A 16,678-nucleotide genomic window follows, 5' to 3' on the forward strand; every position below is an offset into this window, starting at 1 on the left:
TTGCTACTGGTGAAAGCTTTTTTGGCCCGATCGGTGGGCGAATTGGGCTAATCGCCCCCTCTAGACAGAAAACTCGTTATGGGCAGGGAATGAATCGGCCGATTCTACTGTCCCTTACTCTCCCGAGTGCTTAGTACAGACTTCAGCATATAATAGGCACTTAATAAATATCATTAATTGGTTGATTGATCAACAGTGCCCCTTCCCAACCAGCAAGAGCCGCTGATGGCAGAGTAAAAGCTTGGCTTCCAGGATCCCTCCGCTGTCACTATAATAGGGTGGGCTCGCATCTATGCTCCCATGCCCAGCTACTAGGTGAGATCTTCTAGACTGTAAGCTCGCCGTGGGCCGGGAATGTCTGTTATTGTTATAGTGTACTCCCCCAAGAGTTTAGTACAGTGCCCTGCACACAGTGAGCGCTCAATAAATATGATTGAATGAATGCATCCTACCCCAGCTCTTAATACAGTGCCCGGCACATAGCACTTAATAAATATCACAATTATCATTATTATTAAACAGGAAACTGGGATTAAGCGTCCTTACCGCCTAAAGAACCGACAAAGAGCTGAGCGTCACAGACAAGACAGCCCGAACGCAGAGGAGGCTGCATTGTCTTTTCGCTCAAAGCGAGTTGCGTAATGAGGAATTTTATTGAACGGCCTCCCACGTCAAATGCCGTCTAGGACAGATGCACGTTCCTGGCCCCATTTTCCTCAGCAAGCCGTGTCAGTGCGAGAAGGCTTTCCGCAGAACCTCTGAGCCTGGAGGTGGCAGAGGACTTGAGTCAGTCAGTCGTATTTATTGATTCATTCATCTCATTCATTCAATAGTATTTATTGAGCGCTTACTATGTGCAGAGCACTGTGTTTAAATGCTTGGATTGTACAATTCGGCAACAGATAGAGACGATCCCTGCCCAACAACGGGCTCACGGTCTAAACGGGGAAGACAGACAGCAAAGCGAAACAGAACAAAACATCATCAAGATAAATAGAATCAAGGAGATAAACACCTTATTAACAAAATAAATAGGTAATAAATAATATATACAAATGAGCACAGAGCTGAGGGAAGGGGGAGCAGAGGGAAAGGGGGGCTCAGTCTTGGAAGGCCTCCTGGAGGAGTTGAGCTCTCAGTAGGCCTTTGAAGAGGGGAAGAGAATTAGTTTGGCGGATGTGAGGAGAGAGGGCATTCCAGGACAGCGGGAGGATGTGGGCCAGGGGTCAACACCATTGAGCGCTTATTGAGTGCAGAGCACTGTTCTGAGCACTTGGGAGTATACAGTACAATACAAAACTTCTTGTTATATAGTACCCTCTCAAGCATTTAGTACAGTGCTCTGCACAGAGTAAACGCTCAGTAAATTTGATTGAAAAATAACAGATACATTCCCTGCCCTCGATGAGCTTAAAGTCTAGAGAGGGAGACAGATAGTATTATAAATAAATAATTATAGATGTAGACATTAGTGCTGGGGGGATGAATAAGGGGGGGGGGAGGGGATCTTGGTAATAGGGAGGAGAGAGGCACAGGAGTGACTGTGGCTCTCTCCAAACAGTCCACAATACCTCTCTTCGTCCCCCCGGGTGGGCCCGGACAAGAACCGGACAGCGGAGAAAACGAGGTGGGCGCCAACCAATTAGGAGAATGAATTCCACCTCCCCAAAGGGTCATTTGGGCTAAAACCACCCTACTTCCCTGCATCCGCCAAGGAAGCAATTTTGATGCAATGATTTGAGTTTCTAGATGGGAAATGACTTGAAAAATGCCGCTGCAGGGGGTGTTGAGATTCATTCAATAGTATTTATTGAGCGCTTACTATGTGCAGAGCACTGTACTAAGCGCTTGGGATGAACAAGTCGGCAACAGATAGAGACAGTCCCTGCCGTTTGACGGGCTTACAGTCTAATCGGGGGAGACGGACAGACGAGAACGATGGCACTAAACAGCGTCAAGGGGAAGAACATCTCGTAAAAACCGATGGCAACTAAATAGAATCAAGGCGATGTACAATTCATTAACAAAATAAATAGGGTAACGAAAATATATACAGTTGAGCGGACGGGTACAGTGCTGTGGGGATGGGAAGGGAGAGGTGGAGGAGCAGAGGGAAAAGGGGAAAATGAGGCTTTAGCTGCGGAGAGGTAAAGGGGGGATGGCAGAGGGAGTAGAGGGGGAAGAGGAGCTCAGTCTGGGAAGGCCTCTTGGAGGAGGTGATTTTTAAGTAAGGTTTTGAAGAGGGAAAGAGAATCAGTTTGGCGGAGGTGAGGAGGGAGGGCGTTCCAGGACCGCGGGAGGACGTGACCCGGGGGTCGACGGCGGGATAGGCGAGACCGAGGGACGGCGAGGAGGTGGGCGGCGGAGGAGCGGAGCGTGCGGGGTGGGCGGTAGAAAGAGAGAAGGGAGGAGAGGTAGGAAGGGGCAAGGTGATGGAGAGCCTCGAAGCCTAGAGTGAGGAGTTTTTGTTTGGAGCGGAGGTCGATAGGCAACCACTGGAGTTGTTTAAGAAGGGGAGTGACATGCCCAGATCGTTTCTGCAGGAAGATGAGCCGGGCAGCGGAGTGAAGAATAGACCGGAGCGGGGCGAGAGAGGAGGAAGGGAGGTCAGAGAGAAGGCTGACACAGTAGTCTAGCCGGGATATAACGAGAGCCCGTAATAGTAAGGTAGCCGTTTGGGTGGAGAGGAAAGGGCGGATCTTGGCGATATTGTAGAGGTGAAACCGGCAGGTCTTGGTAACGGATAGGATGTGTGGGGTGAACGAGAGGGACGAGTCAAGGATGACACCGAGATTGCGGGCCTGCGGGACGGGAAGGATGGTCGTGCCATCCACGGTGATGGAGAAGTCTGGGAGCGGACCGGGCTTGGGAGGGAAGATGAGGAGCTCAGTCTTGCTCATGTTGAGTTTTAGGTGGCGGGCAGACATCCAGGTGGAGACGTCCCGGAGGCAGGAGGAGATGCGAGCCCGAAGGGAGGGGGAGAGGACAGGGGCGGAGATGTAGATCCTGAGAGGAGATGGGGTGGAAATCACGGCTGCAGGAAGTCCACGGTGGCTATCTTTCTCTCTCTCTCCTCTCTCCTCTCTCTCGCTCTCTCCAAGCCTCTATATCATTCCATTATCAGTCGGAATGTCTTCTCTTTCAGGCCACCTGACATGTTATGCCTAGGAAGCTTGCTGCTTCTAGGCATGGAATAGTCAACGTTCACGTTTGGGCTGGGATTGAAATAATGAGGCCAGGCAAAATAGCGTTCGGAAACGTCTTGGCCAGGCAGAAGCACAGAAGGGTTGGGTTTCTCCATAACTGGGATGATGGGCTTCTGACACAACTAAAGAGCCTTTCAGAGTGGGGAAAATGTAAATTTGGAGACTTAGTGGGGGCGGACGCTTGAACGGAAACTCTGAATTCCTAAATCTGGAACTGAGAGGTGGAGTGGAAGGAGCTTCCGGTAGGAGCCTCCCTCACCATCGAAGCTGTACTCGTTTTTAACAGAGCCGCACCGGGTGGGTCGTGTGAGGAGAATGAGAGACAGCAGGACCCCCGAACAGCTGCTGTAGGGAGAGTCGAAACTGGGAAACTGGAAGCAAGGAGGGCAGAGGGAACATTTTAAGGACACAGTCGATAAAACCTCACACAATGCCGCATTCCAGATTAAAATGAGTCCGGGAGTCGGGAGAAATGGATTCTAATCCCAGCTTCATCACGTGCTTGCTTTGTGACCTTTAGGAAGTTACTTAACTTCCCAGGGACTCGGTTTCCTCATCTATAAAATGGGAATTCAACGATTGTTCTCGTTCCCCTATTGACTGTCAGTCTTGTGTTGAGCGGAGATTGTTTCTGGTCTGATTGCATTTTATCTACCCCAGCCCTTCACACAGGGCTTGGCACCTAGTAATTACTGAATGCCATTATTATTAACAGTCAACTGCTGAGGAAAGTTCAGCGTGACACACTGCTAGCAAGAAAGGAGCAGCTTATTGTGAGCAAAAGCTTTGTAAGGAACAAGAGACAAGGAGGCAAAGGAGAAGATGGTTATCTTCACGGCATCGCTAGAATCTTCCCCTTCCTCCAAATAACCACCATGCTGGGCCTAGGATTTGTCCTCTTTCTCGGCCTCGTTGCCGACCTCTCTGCCTCTCCCTCCCATTTCCCTCTCCAGTCCATACTTCACTTTGCTCTCTCTATCAGTTTTTTTAACCATTCTGCTCCCATCTCCCTAGTCTTTAAAACCCTCCAGTAGTTGCCCATCCATCTCCTCATCAAACAGAAATTCCTCACCAGGGGATTCAATGATGATGATGGTATTTGTTAAGCGCTTACTATGTGCAGAGCACTGTTCTAAGCCCTGGGGTAGATACAGGGTAATCACATTGTCCCACGTGGGGCTCACAGTCTTAATTCCCATTTTACAGATGAGGTAACTGAGGCACAGAGAAGTTAAAGCGACTTTCATTCATTCATTCAACAGTATTTATTGAGCGCTTACTATGTGCAGAGCACTGTACTAAGCGCTTCGGATGAACAAGTCGGCAACAGATAGAGACAGTCCCTGCCGTCTGACGGGCTCACGGTCTAATCGGGGGAGACGGACAGACGAGAACGATGGCGATAGATAGAGTCGAGGGGAAGAACATCTCGTAAAAACGATGGCAACTAAATAGAATCGAGGCGATGTACAATTCATTAACAAAATAAATAGGGTAATGGAAATATATACAGTTGAGCGGACGAGTACAGTGCTGTAGGGATGGGAAGGGAGAGGTGGAGGAGCAGAGGGAAAGGGGGAAAAAGAGGGTTTAGCTGCAGAGAGGTAAAGGGGGGGTGGCAGAGGGAGTAGAGGGAGAAGAGGAGCTCAGTCTGGGAAGGCCTGTCGGAGGAGGTGAGTTTTAAGTAGGGTTCTGAAGAGGGGAAGAGAATCAGTTTGGCGGAGGTGAGGAGGGAGGGCGTTCCGGGACCGCGGGAGGACGTGGCCCGGGGGTCGACGGCGGGACGGGCGAGACCGAGGGACGGCGAGGAGGTGGGCGGCGGAGGAGCGGAGCGTGCGGGGTGGGCGGTGGAAAGAGAGAAGGGAGGAGAGGTAGGAAGAGGCAAGGTGATGGAGAGCCTCGAAGCCTAGAGTGAGGAGTTTTTGTTTGGAGCGGAGGTTGAAAAGCAACCACTGGAGTTGTTTAAGAAGGGGAGTGACATGCCCAGATCGTTTCTGCGGGAAGATGAGCCGGGCGGCGGAGTGAAGAATAGACCGGAGCGGGCGAGAGAGGAGGAAGGGAGAACAGAGAGAAGGCCGACACGGTAGTCTAGCCGGCATATAACAAGAGCCCTTAGCAGTAAGGTAGCCGTTTGCGTGGAGAGGAAAGGGCGGATCTTGGCGATATCGTAAAGGTGAAACCGGCTGGTCTCGGTAACGGATAGGATGCGTGGGGTGAACGAGAGAGACGAGTCAAGGATGACACCGAGATCGCGGGCCCGAGAGACGGGAAGGACGGTCGTGCCATCCACGGTGATAGGGAAGTCTGGGAGAGGACCGGGTTTGGGAGGGAAGATGAGGAGCTCAGTCTTGCTCATGTTGAGTTTTAGGTGGCGGGCCGACATCCAGGCCCAAGGTCACACAGCAGACAAGTGGCAGAGTTGGGATTAGAACCCACGACCTCTGACGCCCAAACCCGTGTCCTTTCCGCTAAGCAACGCTGCTTCACTGCTGCCTCAAGACACTTAATCAGTTCTCTTCCTCAGTCAATCATATCTATTGAGCATTTACCATGTGCAGAGCTCCGTACTAAGCACTTAGGAGAGTAAAATAGAAGAGACACATATACCTGCCCACAAAGAGCTTACAGTTTAGAGAGGAGACAGACACTAAAAAAAACTAGGTCTGTGTACAGCTTTGGAAGAGCCGTTTGGCTTAGTGGAAAGAACACTGGCTGGGGAGTCAAAAGACGTGGGTTCTAATTCCAACTCTGTCACTTATCTGCTGTGTGACCTTGGGCAAGCCAGTTAGCTTCTCTGTTCTTCAGTTATCTCATCTGTAAAATGGGGATTAAGATTGTGAGCCTTTACAATCTAATCCCAACTATGTCACTTGTCTGCTGAGTGACCTTGGGCAAGCCACTTAGCTTCTCTGTTCTTCAGTTATCTCATCTGTAAAATGGGGATTAAGACCGTGAGCCCCACGTGGGACAACCCGATTACCTTGTATCAACCCCAGCACTTAGAACAGTGCTTGGCATAGAATAAGCCCTTAACAAATACCATCATCATCATTATTATTACGTACGTCAGTTCCGTGAGGCTGAAGGTGGGGTGAATGAAGGATACAAATCTAAGTACAAGGGTGATACAGAAGGAAGAAGGAAAATGAAGAAGGTCACTTGAAGGAGATTTCATTTTAATAAGGCTTTGAAAGTGGAGAGAGTGATTTGTGTTGGATAGGGACAACCAGGTAGAGATGACCTGAAGGAGGAGGAAATGTAAGACTGCAGACGAAAGAGATCAGGGCTGGAGATGCCCATGTATTCATTCATTCATTCATTCATTCATTCATTCATTCATTCATTCATTCATTCATTCATTCATTCGTATTTATTGAGCGCTTACTGTGTGTGCAGAGCACTGTACTAAGCACTTGGAAAGTACACTTCAGCAACAAATAGAGACAATCCCTGCACACAACGAGCTCAGTCTAGAAGGGGGAGACAGACATCAAAATAAGTAAACAGGCATCAATAGTATCAATATAAATAAATAAAACTATAGATATATATGCATCATTAATAAAAATAAATAGAATGACAAATATGTACATATGTGTACGGCAGGGACTGTCTCCATCTGTTGCCGACTTGTTCATTCCAAGCGCTTAGTACAGTGCTCTGCACATAGTAAGCGCTCAATAAATACTATTCAATTGAATGGATGGGAATGGGGTACAGCAATATATTTGGGAATCATCTGCATAGAGATGGAAGTTGAAGTGAAAGCAAATGAGTTCTCCAAAGGAGTGGGTGCCGATGGAGAGTAGAAGAGGACCCGGAACTGAACCTTGAGGGACCCCCGCAGTTAGGGGTGGGAGGCAGAGGAGGAGCCCATGAAAGAGACTGAGAACGAGCTGCCAGAGAGATAGGAGGAGAACCAGGAGAGGACAGCGAGAGTGAAGCTGAGGTTGGATAACGTTTCCAGGAGACGTGTCATCCACAGTGTGGAAGGCAGCAGAGAGGTCGAGGAGGATTTGTAAGCTCACTGTGGGCAGGGAACGTAACAGTTATATTGTTGTACTGCACTCTTCCAAGTGCTTAGTACAGTGCTCTGTGTGCAGTAAACGCTCAATAAATACGATTGATCGATGGAGTAGAGGCCATTGGATTTGTCAAGAGACGAGTCATTAGTGACACTAGAGAAAGCGGTTTCTATGGAGTGAAGGGGGTAGAAGCCAGATTGGAGGGGATCAAGGAAAGATTTGGAAGAGAGGAAGTGGAAACGGTAAGTGTAGACAAACATGGTACCTACCTTTCCTCTCTCCTCTCCCTTTACAACCCGGACCACAAACTTCACTCCTCCAACAGCAATCTACTCACCGTACCTTCATTTCATCTCTCACCATCGACCCCTCGCTCACCTCCTCCCTCCATCCTGGAACTCCCCTCCTTCTTCACATCTCCCTCTCTCCACTTCTCTCCCTCTTTTCAAAGCCCTACTAAAGTCACATCTCGTCATCATCAACTGTAATTTATTTCTTATATCTCTAATTTATTTATATTCATGTCCGTCTCCCCCTTTAGAATGTCAGATCGCTGTGGGAAGGGAACGTGTCTACCAACTCTATTGTATTGTACTCGCCCAAGTGCAGTTCTTTATCCACCCCAGCGCTTAGTACGGCGTCTGGCACATAGTAAACGCTTAACAAATGCCAGTAGTATTATTAGTACAAGAACATGGTAAGCACTCAGTAAGTATGATTGATTGATGAGAACACTGCTGTATCCACAACAGCACTTAGAACAGTGCTTGGTATATAGTAAATGCTTAATAATAATAATAATGGTATTTGTTAAGCGCTTACTATGTGCCAAGCACTGTTCTAAACACTGAGGTAGATACAAGGTAATGAGGTTGTCCCAGATGGGGCTCACAGTCTTAATCCCCATTTTACAGATGAGGGAACTGAGGCACAGAGACGATAAGTTGCTTGCCCAAGGTCACATAGCCGACGAATGGCAGAGCCAGAATTAGAACCCATGACCTCTGACTCCCAAGCCCAAGCTCTTTCCACTAAGCCAGGCTGCTTCTTGACAAACTGCTTGCCTAATAAAGACTATCATTATTATGGTGGAGCAGGGATGGTGGAGGCCATCTGAACGGTCTGAACGGGATGCGGCCCAAGGGAGAGAGTTCGGAAAGCACTTTACCTGCTCTTCATGGTGGAGCTTTCCCCTCCGTGGCGTCTCTCAGAGCCTTCACTGCTGAGCTGGAGGACCGGGCGTATGCGGTGCCGGGTTGGGGCGACTGGATGTTTGTCTGGTATCTGCCGTCATCACCCGTCGCTGGCTAGAGGCGGAAGGTCAAACGGTTCAAAGTTCAAACGCTGGCGGACCGTGTGACAGCCTCTCCCGGAGGTCACACCCAGCGCTCCTCCAGGGCCCCGACATTTCCGCAGGCGGGGTATAGTGGGGGTGGAGGCCGGGAAGACTCGCGCTCCCCTTCCCTCCCAGCTCCCTGGGACGCCCCCATCTGCACCCTGGCGTCGGGGAGGGAGCTGGAGAGTCGAATTCAGGGGGAGCAACCCTGAAAATCCAGGGCAGACATGCCCTCCGGCTTCTCCTGAGGCCCACTTTCTGTCAGCCCGGGAGATACTGTGGCACGATGGAAGGAGCGCAAGTTTTCCCGGGCGTCGGGAAAACTGGGTTCTAATCCCAGCCCTGCCTTGGCTCTGTCTTTACCTTGGGGCCTCACTTTTCTCATCTCTAAAATGGGGATAAGATAACCTGCTCTCCCCACTGCCTCGACGGTGAGTCCCAGGTGGGACAGAGCCTGGGTCCAATCTGATGCCTTGGATCTACCGCAGTACTAAGAACAGTGCTCGTTGCACAGTTTCCTCTTCTCCCACTCCCTTAATAATCTCCGCAGTGCTTAATTAATAATGTTTTTTGGTAAGTGCTTACTATGTGCCAAGCACTGTTCTAAGCGCTAGGGTAGATACGAGGTAATCAGGTTGTCCCAAGTGGGGCTCACCATCTTAATCCTCATTTTGCAGATGCGGGAACGGAGGCACAGAGAAGTGAAGCGACTAGCCCAAAGTCACACAGCTGATGAGTGGCGGAGCCGGGATTAGAACCCACGACCTCTGACTCCCAAGACCGGGCTCTTTCCACTAAGCCACGCTGCTTCTCTTAGAGCAGTGGGTTGGTACATAGTATCTACCCCAACTCTTAGTACGGTGCCTGGTACGTAGTAAGCACTTAACAATAATAATAATGGTATTTGTTGTTGTTATTACTTGGGGCTCTCCATTTAAGTAGGAAGGAGAACGGCTAGTTGTCCCCGTTTTACAGATGAGAGAAGCGAGACCCGGAGAAGTTAACTGATTTGCCCAACTGACTCAAGCAGCAGGCGAGTGGCAGAGCCAGGATTAGAGCCCAGGTTCTCTAAATCCCAGGCCTGCTTCCTCTTCCAAGGCCCTGCCCCCCTCTTTCCCTCCTTCCCGCCCTCCCCTCCCAAAGGAGCTTCCATCTGACTGGGGCCAGGAGCCAAAGAGCTCTGGGGGCCTGTTTACACTAGTAAATATTGCTATTGCGATGCTCAGCTTCTGATCTCTAGCGAGAAGCACAGTTCAACTGTGAAAAAATCCCTTATTTTCTTTCTATCTGGGGCATGTTGCTGGGCTGACTCACTGGTAGGTGGCTCTAAATAAATATGTCTTTGTTTACCAGTCAGAGGAAGCGGAGTTTCCCTTGCTCTGGCAGCGAGAGAAGGCAAAGCCAAGGAAGGAGGAAGAGGCCCAGAACCCTTTGAGGCCGGAATGGATGAATTTCTGTCTCCACTGGAGACGTGGGAAAAATCCCCTTTGGACCGCCCAGAGTGGGCCTGGAGAGCTCCCTGGTGGCGGCCCTTTGACCTCTACCCGTTCAGTCAATCGTATTTATTGAGCGCTTACAGTGTGCAGAGCGCTGTACTAAGCGCTTGGGAGAGTACAATATAACACCACATGCGTTCTTTGTCCACCCCGAGCTTACAGTCTAGAGGGGGAGACAGATACTAACATAAATAAATAAAATACAGATAAGTACACAAGTCAGAGAAGCAGCACGGCTTAGTATCTAAAGCCCGGGCCTGGGAGTCAGAGGTTCATGGGTTCTAATCCCGGCTCTGCCACTTGTTTGCTGTGTGACCTTGGGCAAGTCTTTTCACTTCAGGTGAAGCAGCGTGACTCTGTGGAAAGAGCCCGGGCTTGGGAGTCAGAGGTCATGGGTTCGAATCCCGGCTCCGCCCTCGTCAGCTGTGTGACTGCGGGCAAGTCACTTCACTTCTCTGGGCCTCAGTTATCTCATCTGTAAAATGGGGGTGAAGACCGTGAGCCCCACGTGGGACAACCTGATGACCCTGTATCTCCCCTGGTGCTTAGAACAGTGCTCGGCACATAGTAAGCGCTTAACAAATACCAACATGATTAACAAATACCAACATTATTATTTTACTTTTCTGGGCTTCAGTTCCCTCCTCTGTAAAATGGGGATTGAGACTGTGACCCCCGCGAAGGACAGGGACTGTGTCCAACCCAGTCTGCTTGTCTCCACCCCAGCGCTCACTACAGTGCCTGGCACATAGTTGAGCACTTAACAAATACCATTATTATTATTATTATCATTAGAGAGGGGTGTTCTTCTGAATCTACTTCCTCTCTGACTTGTGCTTATTAAGCGCTTACTGTGTGCCAAGCACTGGACCAAGTGTGGCGGTAGATACAACTCATTCAGATGGTAATAATAATAATTACGGTATTTGTTATGCGCTTACTATGTGCCAAGCACTGTTCTAAGCATGGCTTAGTGGACAGAGCACGGGCTTGGGAGTCGGAGGACATGGGTTCTAATCCCCGCACAGCCACTTGTCTGCTATGTGACTGTGGGCAACTTCTCTGTGCCTCGGTTACCTCATCTGTAAAATGGGGATTAAGATTGTGAGCCTCACGTGGGACAACCTGATGACCTTGTATCTACCCCAGCGCTTAGAACAGTGCTCTGCACATAGTAAGCGCTTAACAAATACCAACTTTATTATCGTTATTATTATTATTAAACTTGGGCAAGTCACTTAACTTCTCCGTGCCTCATCGGTAAAACGGGGATTAAGGCCGTGAGCCCCATGTGGGACGGAGACCGCGTCCAACCTAATTTGCTTGTGTCCACCCCAGCGCTTAATACAGTGGCGGGCACTTAGTACGTGTTTAACAAATACCACTATTATTATTATTAAGGGGTGTACACCCAAGTGGCTCCTCTCAGGGTGGCACCTGGAGAGTTTCTAGTCCTCTACCAGTCTCGACTAAGGGAGGGAAAGTGAAGCAGAGGCCTGTCTGTTCCATTCCTAGCTCAGCCAGTGGCTGATGAGAGGAAGGCCAACTGCTAAAACTCAAAACTCACCTGTGTTGGGCAGCGGTGGCACGGGACAGAGTCGAGGGCGGAGACTCGAGTTTACTGCACGGAAGGAGGCAATGGTAAATCACCGCCGGATTTTTACCAAGAAAACTCTGTGGATCCACTACCAGAACGATTGCAGATGGAGGTGGGGCCTTCTGGGAGAGATGCGGCCATGGAGTCGCTATGTGTCGGAGACGACTTGACGGCACGAGACAAGACACCCAAGAGCATAGGCGACATTGGAAGGGAAGGCAAATAGGGAGGGGGAATGATAGTCAGGGAAGGATTCATGGAGAAGATATGATCTGTAGGTCTTTGAAGGTAGAGAGAGTTGCGGCAAGCAACTTCGGATTGGACTGGGAAAATGCAGTTTGCACAGGGCTTCATTCATCGATCGTATTTATTAAGCGCTTACTGTGTGCAGAGCACTGTACTAAGCGCTTGGGAAAGTACAATACAACAATAAGGTTTTACCGGGAGCCTCTCTGACTCTTCTTACTCAGACTTTTCTGGCCCCCTGGGCCTGATCCCTTGACTAGGCCAACTTACCACAGCCACCCTAAGCCTTTCAGCAGCAGAGGCATCAGGTTCGCAGGATTAGATCTACCAAGACAACACCTGGCAAATAAAACCGAGGAAGCCATAGGAAGGAGGCGTATGCCTTGCCTGGAGGGTTTGGTCCACCGACCCCAAAGTCACCCCATGCCTAGAGAGACATAATCATAATAGCGGTTTTGGGTGAACATGTACTATGTGCTGAACGCTGCACTGAATGTTGTGGCAGGTGCAAGATAATCAGATGAGACACACTCAAAGGACCTGAGTGCTAATCTCCATTCAATCATATTTATTGAGTGCTTACTGTGTGCAGAGCACTGTACTAAGCGCTTGGAAAGTACAATTCGGCAACAGAGACAATCCTTATCCAACAATGGGTTCACAATCTAGGAGGGGGGAGACAGACAACAAAACAATAGACAGGCATCAATAGCTTCAATATAAATAAATAGAATTATAGATATATACACATCAGTAATAAAATAAATAGAATAATAAATATGTAGATATACACTCAAGTAATGTGGGGAGAGCAGAAGGAGGGAGTCAGGGTGATGGGGAGAGGAGGAGGAGCAGAAGAAAAGGGGGTCTCAGTCTGGGAAGGCCTCCTGGAGGAGGTGAGCTTTCAGTAGGGCTTTGAAGGGGGGAAGTGTGCTAGTTTGGCAGATGTGAGGAGGGAGGGCATTCCAGGCCCGCGGTGGGACGTGGGCCAGGGGTCGATGGCGGGACGGGCGAGAACGAGGTATTGGGAGGAGTTTAGCGACGGAGGAGCGGAGCGTGCGGGCTGGGCTGGAGAAGAAATGAAGGGAGGTGAGGTGGGAGGCGGCAAGGGGATGGACAGCTTTGGAGCCAAGAGTGAGGAATTTTTGCTCGATTTGAAGGTTGGTAGGCACCGCTGGAGGTTTTTGAGGATGGGGGTGACATGCCCAGAGCGTTTCTGTAGAAAGATGAGCCGGGCAGCAGAGTGAAGTATAGACTGAAGTGGGGAGAGACAGGAGGTTGGGAGATCAGAAAGGAGGCTGATGCAGTAATCCAGTCGGGATATGATGAGTACTAACAAGGTAGCGGTTTGGATGGAGATGATAGGGTGGATGTTGGCGATGTGATGGTGAGACCGGCAGGTTTTGGTGACGGAGTGGGGTGAAGGAGAGAGCGGAGTCAAGGATGACATCAAGGTTGCGGGCTTGTGAGACGGGAAGGATGGTAGTGCCGTTCACAGTGATGGGAAAGTCAGGGAGAAGATAGGGTTTGGGAGGGAAGTTAAGGCGCTCTGTCTTGGACACGCTGAGTTTTAGGCAGCAGGAGGACATCCAGGTGGAGATGTTCTGAAGGCAGGAGGTGATGCAAGCCTGGAGGGAGGGAGAGAGAACAGGGGAAGAGATGTAGATTTGAGTAATCTCAACTCCGCCACTTGCCTGCTGTGTGACCTTGGGCAAATCACAACTTCTTTCCTTGTAAGTTTCCTCATCTGAATCTGCATCTGTATCTGCGCCAAACAGAAGATCCTTACTATTGGCTTTAAAACACTCAATCACCTTGCCCCTCCTACCTCACCTCACTGCTCTGCTACTACAACCCAGCCTGTACACAGCCCGCAGTACCATGCTCTACACAGAGTAAGTGCTCAATAAATAGGATTGAATGAATCCATACTTCACTCCGCTATTCCCAACCTACTCACTGTAGCTCGATCTCATCTAACTCGACGCCAGCTTCTGGTTCACGTCATTCCTCTGGCCTGGAATGCCCTCCTTCTTCATACCTGACAGACAATTACCCTCCCCATCTCCGAAACCTTATCGAAGGCACATCTCCTCCAAGAGGCCTTCCCTGACTAAACCCACATTTCTTTTTCCCCTACTCCCTTCTGTCACCCTGATTTGCTCCCTTTATTCACCCCTCCTTCAGCCCCACGGCACTTATGTACCTATCCGTTATTTACTTAGTCATATTAATGTCTGTCTCCTCCTCTAGACTGTAAGCTTGTTGTAGGCAGGGAATGTGTCTCTGTTATTTTGCTATATTGTACTCGGTACTGAGAATGAGCGTGACTTAGTGGCAAGAGCCCAGACTTGGGAGTCAGAGGTCATGGGTTCTAATCCTGGCTCCGCCACTTGTTTGCTGTGTGACCTTGGGCAAGTCACTTAACTTCTCTGTGCTTCGGTTTCCTCAACTATAAAATGGCGATTAAGACTGTGAGCCCCAGGTGGGACAAGCTGATTACCTTGTATCTACCTCAGTGATTAAAACAGGGCTTGGCACATAGTAAGCCCTTAACAAATGCTATCATTATTATTATTATTACTCTCCCAAGTGCTTAGTATAGTCAGTCAATCTTATTTATTGAGCCCTTACCGTGGGCAGAGCACTGTGCTAATAAGCTCTTCAGAGAGTACAATATAACAATAAAACAGACACGTTCCCTGCCCACAATGGGCTTACAGTGCTCTGCATGTGGTAAGCTCTCAATAAATATAATTGATTGATTGACTGGTTGATCTGTAAAAATGAGATTTAATACCTGTTTTCCCAATTTCTTGGACTGAAAGCCCCAAAGTAACAATCATAATTATGGTATTTATTAGGCGCTTACCATGTGCCAAGCACTGTTCGAAGCACTGGGGTAGATACAAGCTAGGGAAGGACGACAAGCATTGGTTCCCCATTTTACAGGTAAGGAAACAGGCCCAGAGAAGTGAAGTAACAATAATAATATAGTAATGGTAGTTGTTTAGTACTTACTGCGTGGCAAGCTCTGATATCACGAGAAGCAGCGTGGCTCAGTGGAAAGAGCCCGGGCTTGGAAGTCAGAGGTCATGGGTTTGAATCCCGGCTCTGCCACTTGTCAGCTGTGTGACTGTGGGCAAGTCACTTCACTTCTCTGTGCCTCAGTTACCTCATCTGTAAAATGGCGATTAACTGTGAGCCTCACGTGGGACAATCTGATGACCCTGTATCTACCCCAGCGCTTCAGGGCTCATGAGTTCGAATCCCAGCTCTGCCACTTGTCGGCTGTGTGACTGTGGGCAAGTCACTTAACTTCTCTGTGCCTCAGTTCCCTCATCTGTAAAATGGGGATTAAGACTGTGAGCCGCACGTGGGACAACCTGATTCCCCTATGTCTACCCCAGCGCTTAGAACAGTGCTCGGCACATAGTAAGCGCTTAACAAATACCAACATTATTATTATTATTAGAACAGTGCTCTGCACATAATAAGCGCTTAACAAATGCCAACATCATTATTATTATTAAGCTCTGTTCTAAGTGGGCTAGATAGCAGCTAATCAGGTTGGACACAGTCCCTGTCCCACATGGGGCTCACACTCTTCTCCTCACTTTACAGATGAGGTGACAGAGGCCCAGAGAAATGAAGTGACTTGCCCAAGGTCACACAGTAAACTCCCAGGCCCCAGGCTCTTTCCACGAGACCATGGGACAGCGGAGGGCCGGATGGTGGGAGATGCAGCCATGGTTTCACCCCAGGCGGGAAAGCCTGGGGCCAGGGATGAACAATGCCCTCTCTGTTGGCACGACCTCCCTCCTCGGACGCGCACAAGCCAGAGTCCCTAGCCTGGCTAATTAACAAACCCGGTCCGCTTCTCTGAGGCACCGTCAGGCTTCGTCAGGATAAACATCCATTGTAAATAATATTCCCCTGGGGCAGTTCTGTCTTTTCAGCTACAAGATGCCCCTATAAATATTTGATGAAGCGTGCCAACTGAAAGGGATAAATGCATTAACTTGAAAGCTTTAGAACTTGATCAAAGTACATAATATTGCCTGCGACCATACTTCAAACGCTGCTTAACTCCAGGGTGGCCAGACGTAAATATCCGCCGAGAAGGCTCCGTTTCCACTCCTCGGTGCATTTGAATTTTTTTAAAATGTATTCATCTCTCACTTTTCACAGGCGTTCTGTTTCTTTCTTCCCCCTGTGAAAATGCTGCAGTTCTTTAGAGGGATTCTTTGGGTGACTGAAATCAGGCCGGCGAAAGGAGGAGAATCTAGATTGTAAACGGCTTGTGGTCAGAGGATGTGTCTACTAGCTAGATTATATTGGACTCTCCCAAGGGCTCATAATAGTGCTTTGCACACAGTTAGAGCTCAATAAATTCCACTGCTGCAAGCCACTCATTTTGTCTCCACACAAGACAAGGTGAGAAGGGTTCATCCCAAGGGTGAGGTTTTGCCTACTCCTAAAACTGTAAAGTGTCTACTAAGTGTCAAGCAGACAAATGACAGAGGTAGGATTAGAACCTGGGTCCTTTGACTGCCAGGCTCGGGATCTATTGACTAGGCCATGCTACTTCTCATGGATTTTTGAGCACCTTTATGTAGCAGTAGCTTAGCTCTTGCTCTGAGCTGAGCACTGTAGTAAACGTTGATGTAGATAGAAGATTATTAGGACGCAGTTCCTGATCCCCTTTCTGCTTCTTCCTTCATTATTCCTCAGTGGGGCTATAAACTGTAAGCTCGTTGTGGGCAGGGAAT

At 49.1% G+C, this 16,678-nt stretch overlaps 1 protein-coding gene across 1 annotated transcript in view; it reads right to left on the reverse strand.

Annotated features, from left to right (window-relative positions):
- Nucleotides 1-8,548, reverse strand: part of PRAP1 (proline rich acidic protein 1) — a 38,914-nt gene extending 30,366 nt beyond the window's left edge. The window contains exon 1 of the mRNA XM_029061356.2: nt 8,400-8,548. Within this exon, the coding sequence (XP_028917189.1) occupies nt 8,400-8,410 (11 nt within the window). The 5' untranslated portion in view covers nt 8,411-8,548. The remainder of the gene's footprint in view (nt 1-8,399) is intronic.
- Nucleotides 8,549-16,678: the final 8,130 nt, after the last annotated feature.

Source organism: Ornithorhynchus anatinus, chromosome 3, assembly GCF_004115215.2.
Source record: "Ornithorhynchus anatinus isolate Pmale09 chromosome 3, mOrnAna1.pri.v4, whole genome shotgun sequence".
Taxonomy (NCBI): domain Eukaryota; kingdom Metazoa; phylum Chordata; class Mammalia; order Monotremata; family Ornithorhynchidae; genus Ornithorhynchus; species Ornithorhynchus anatinus.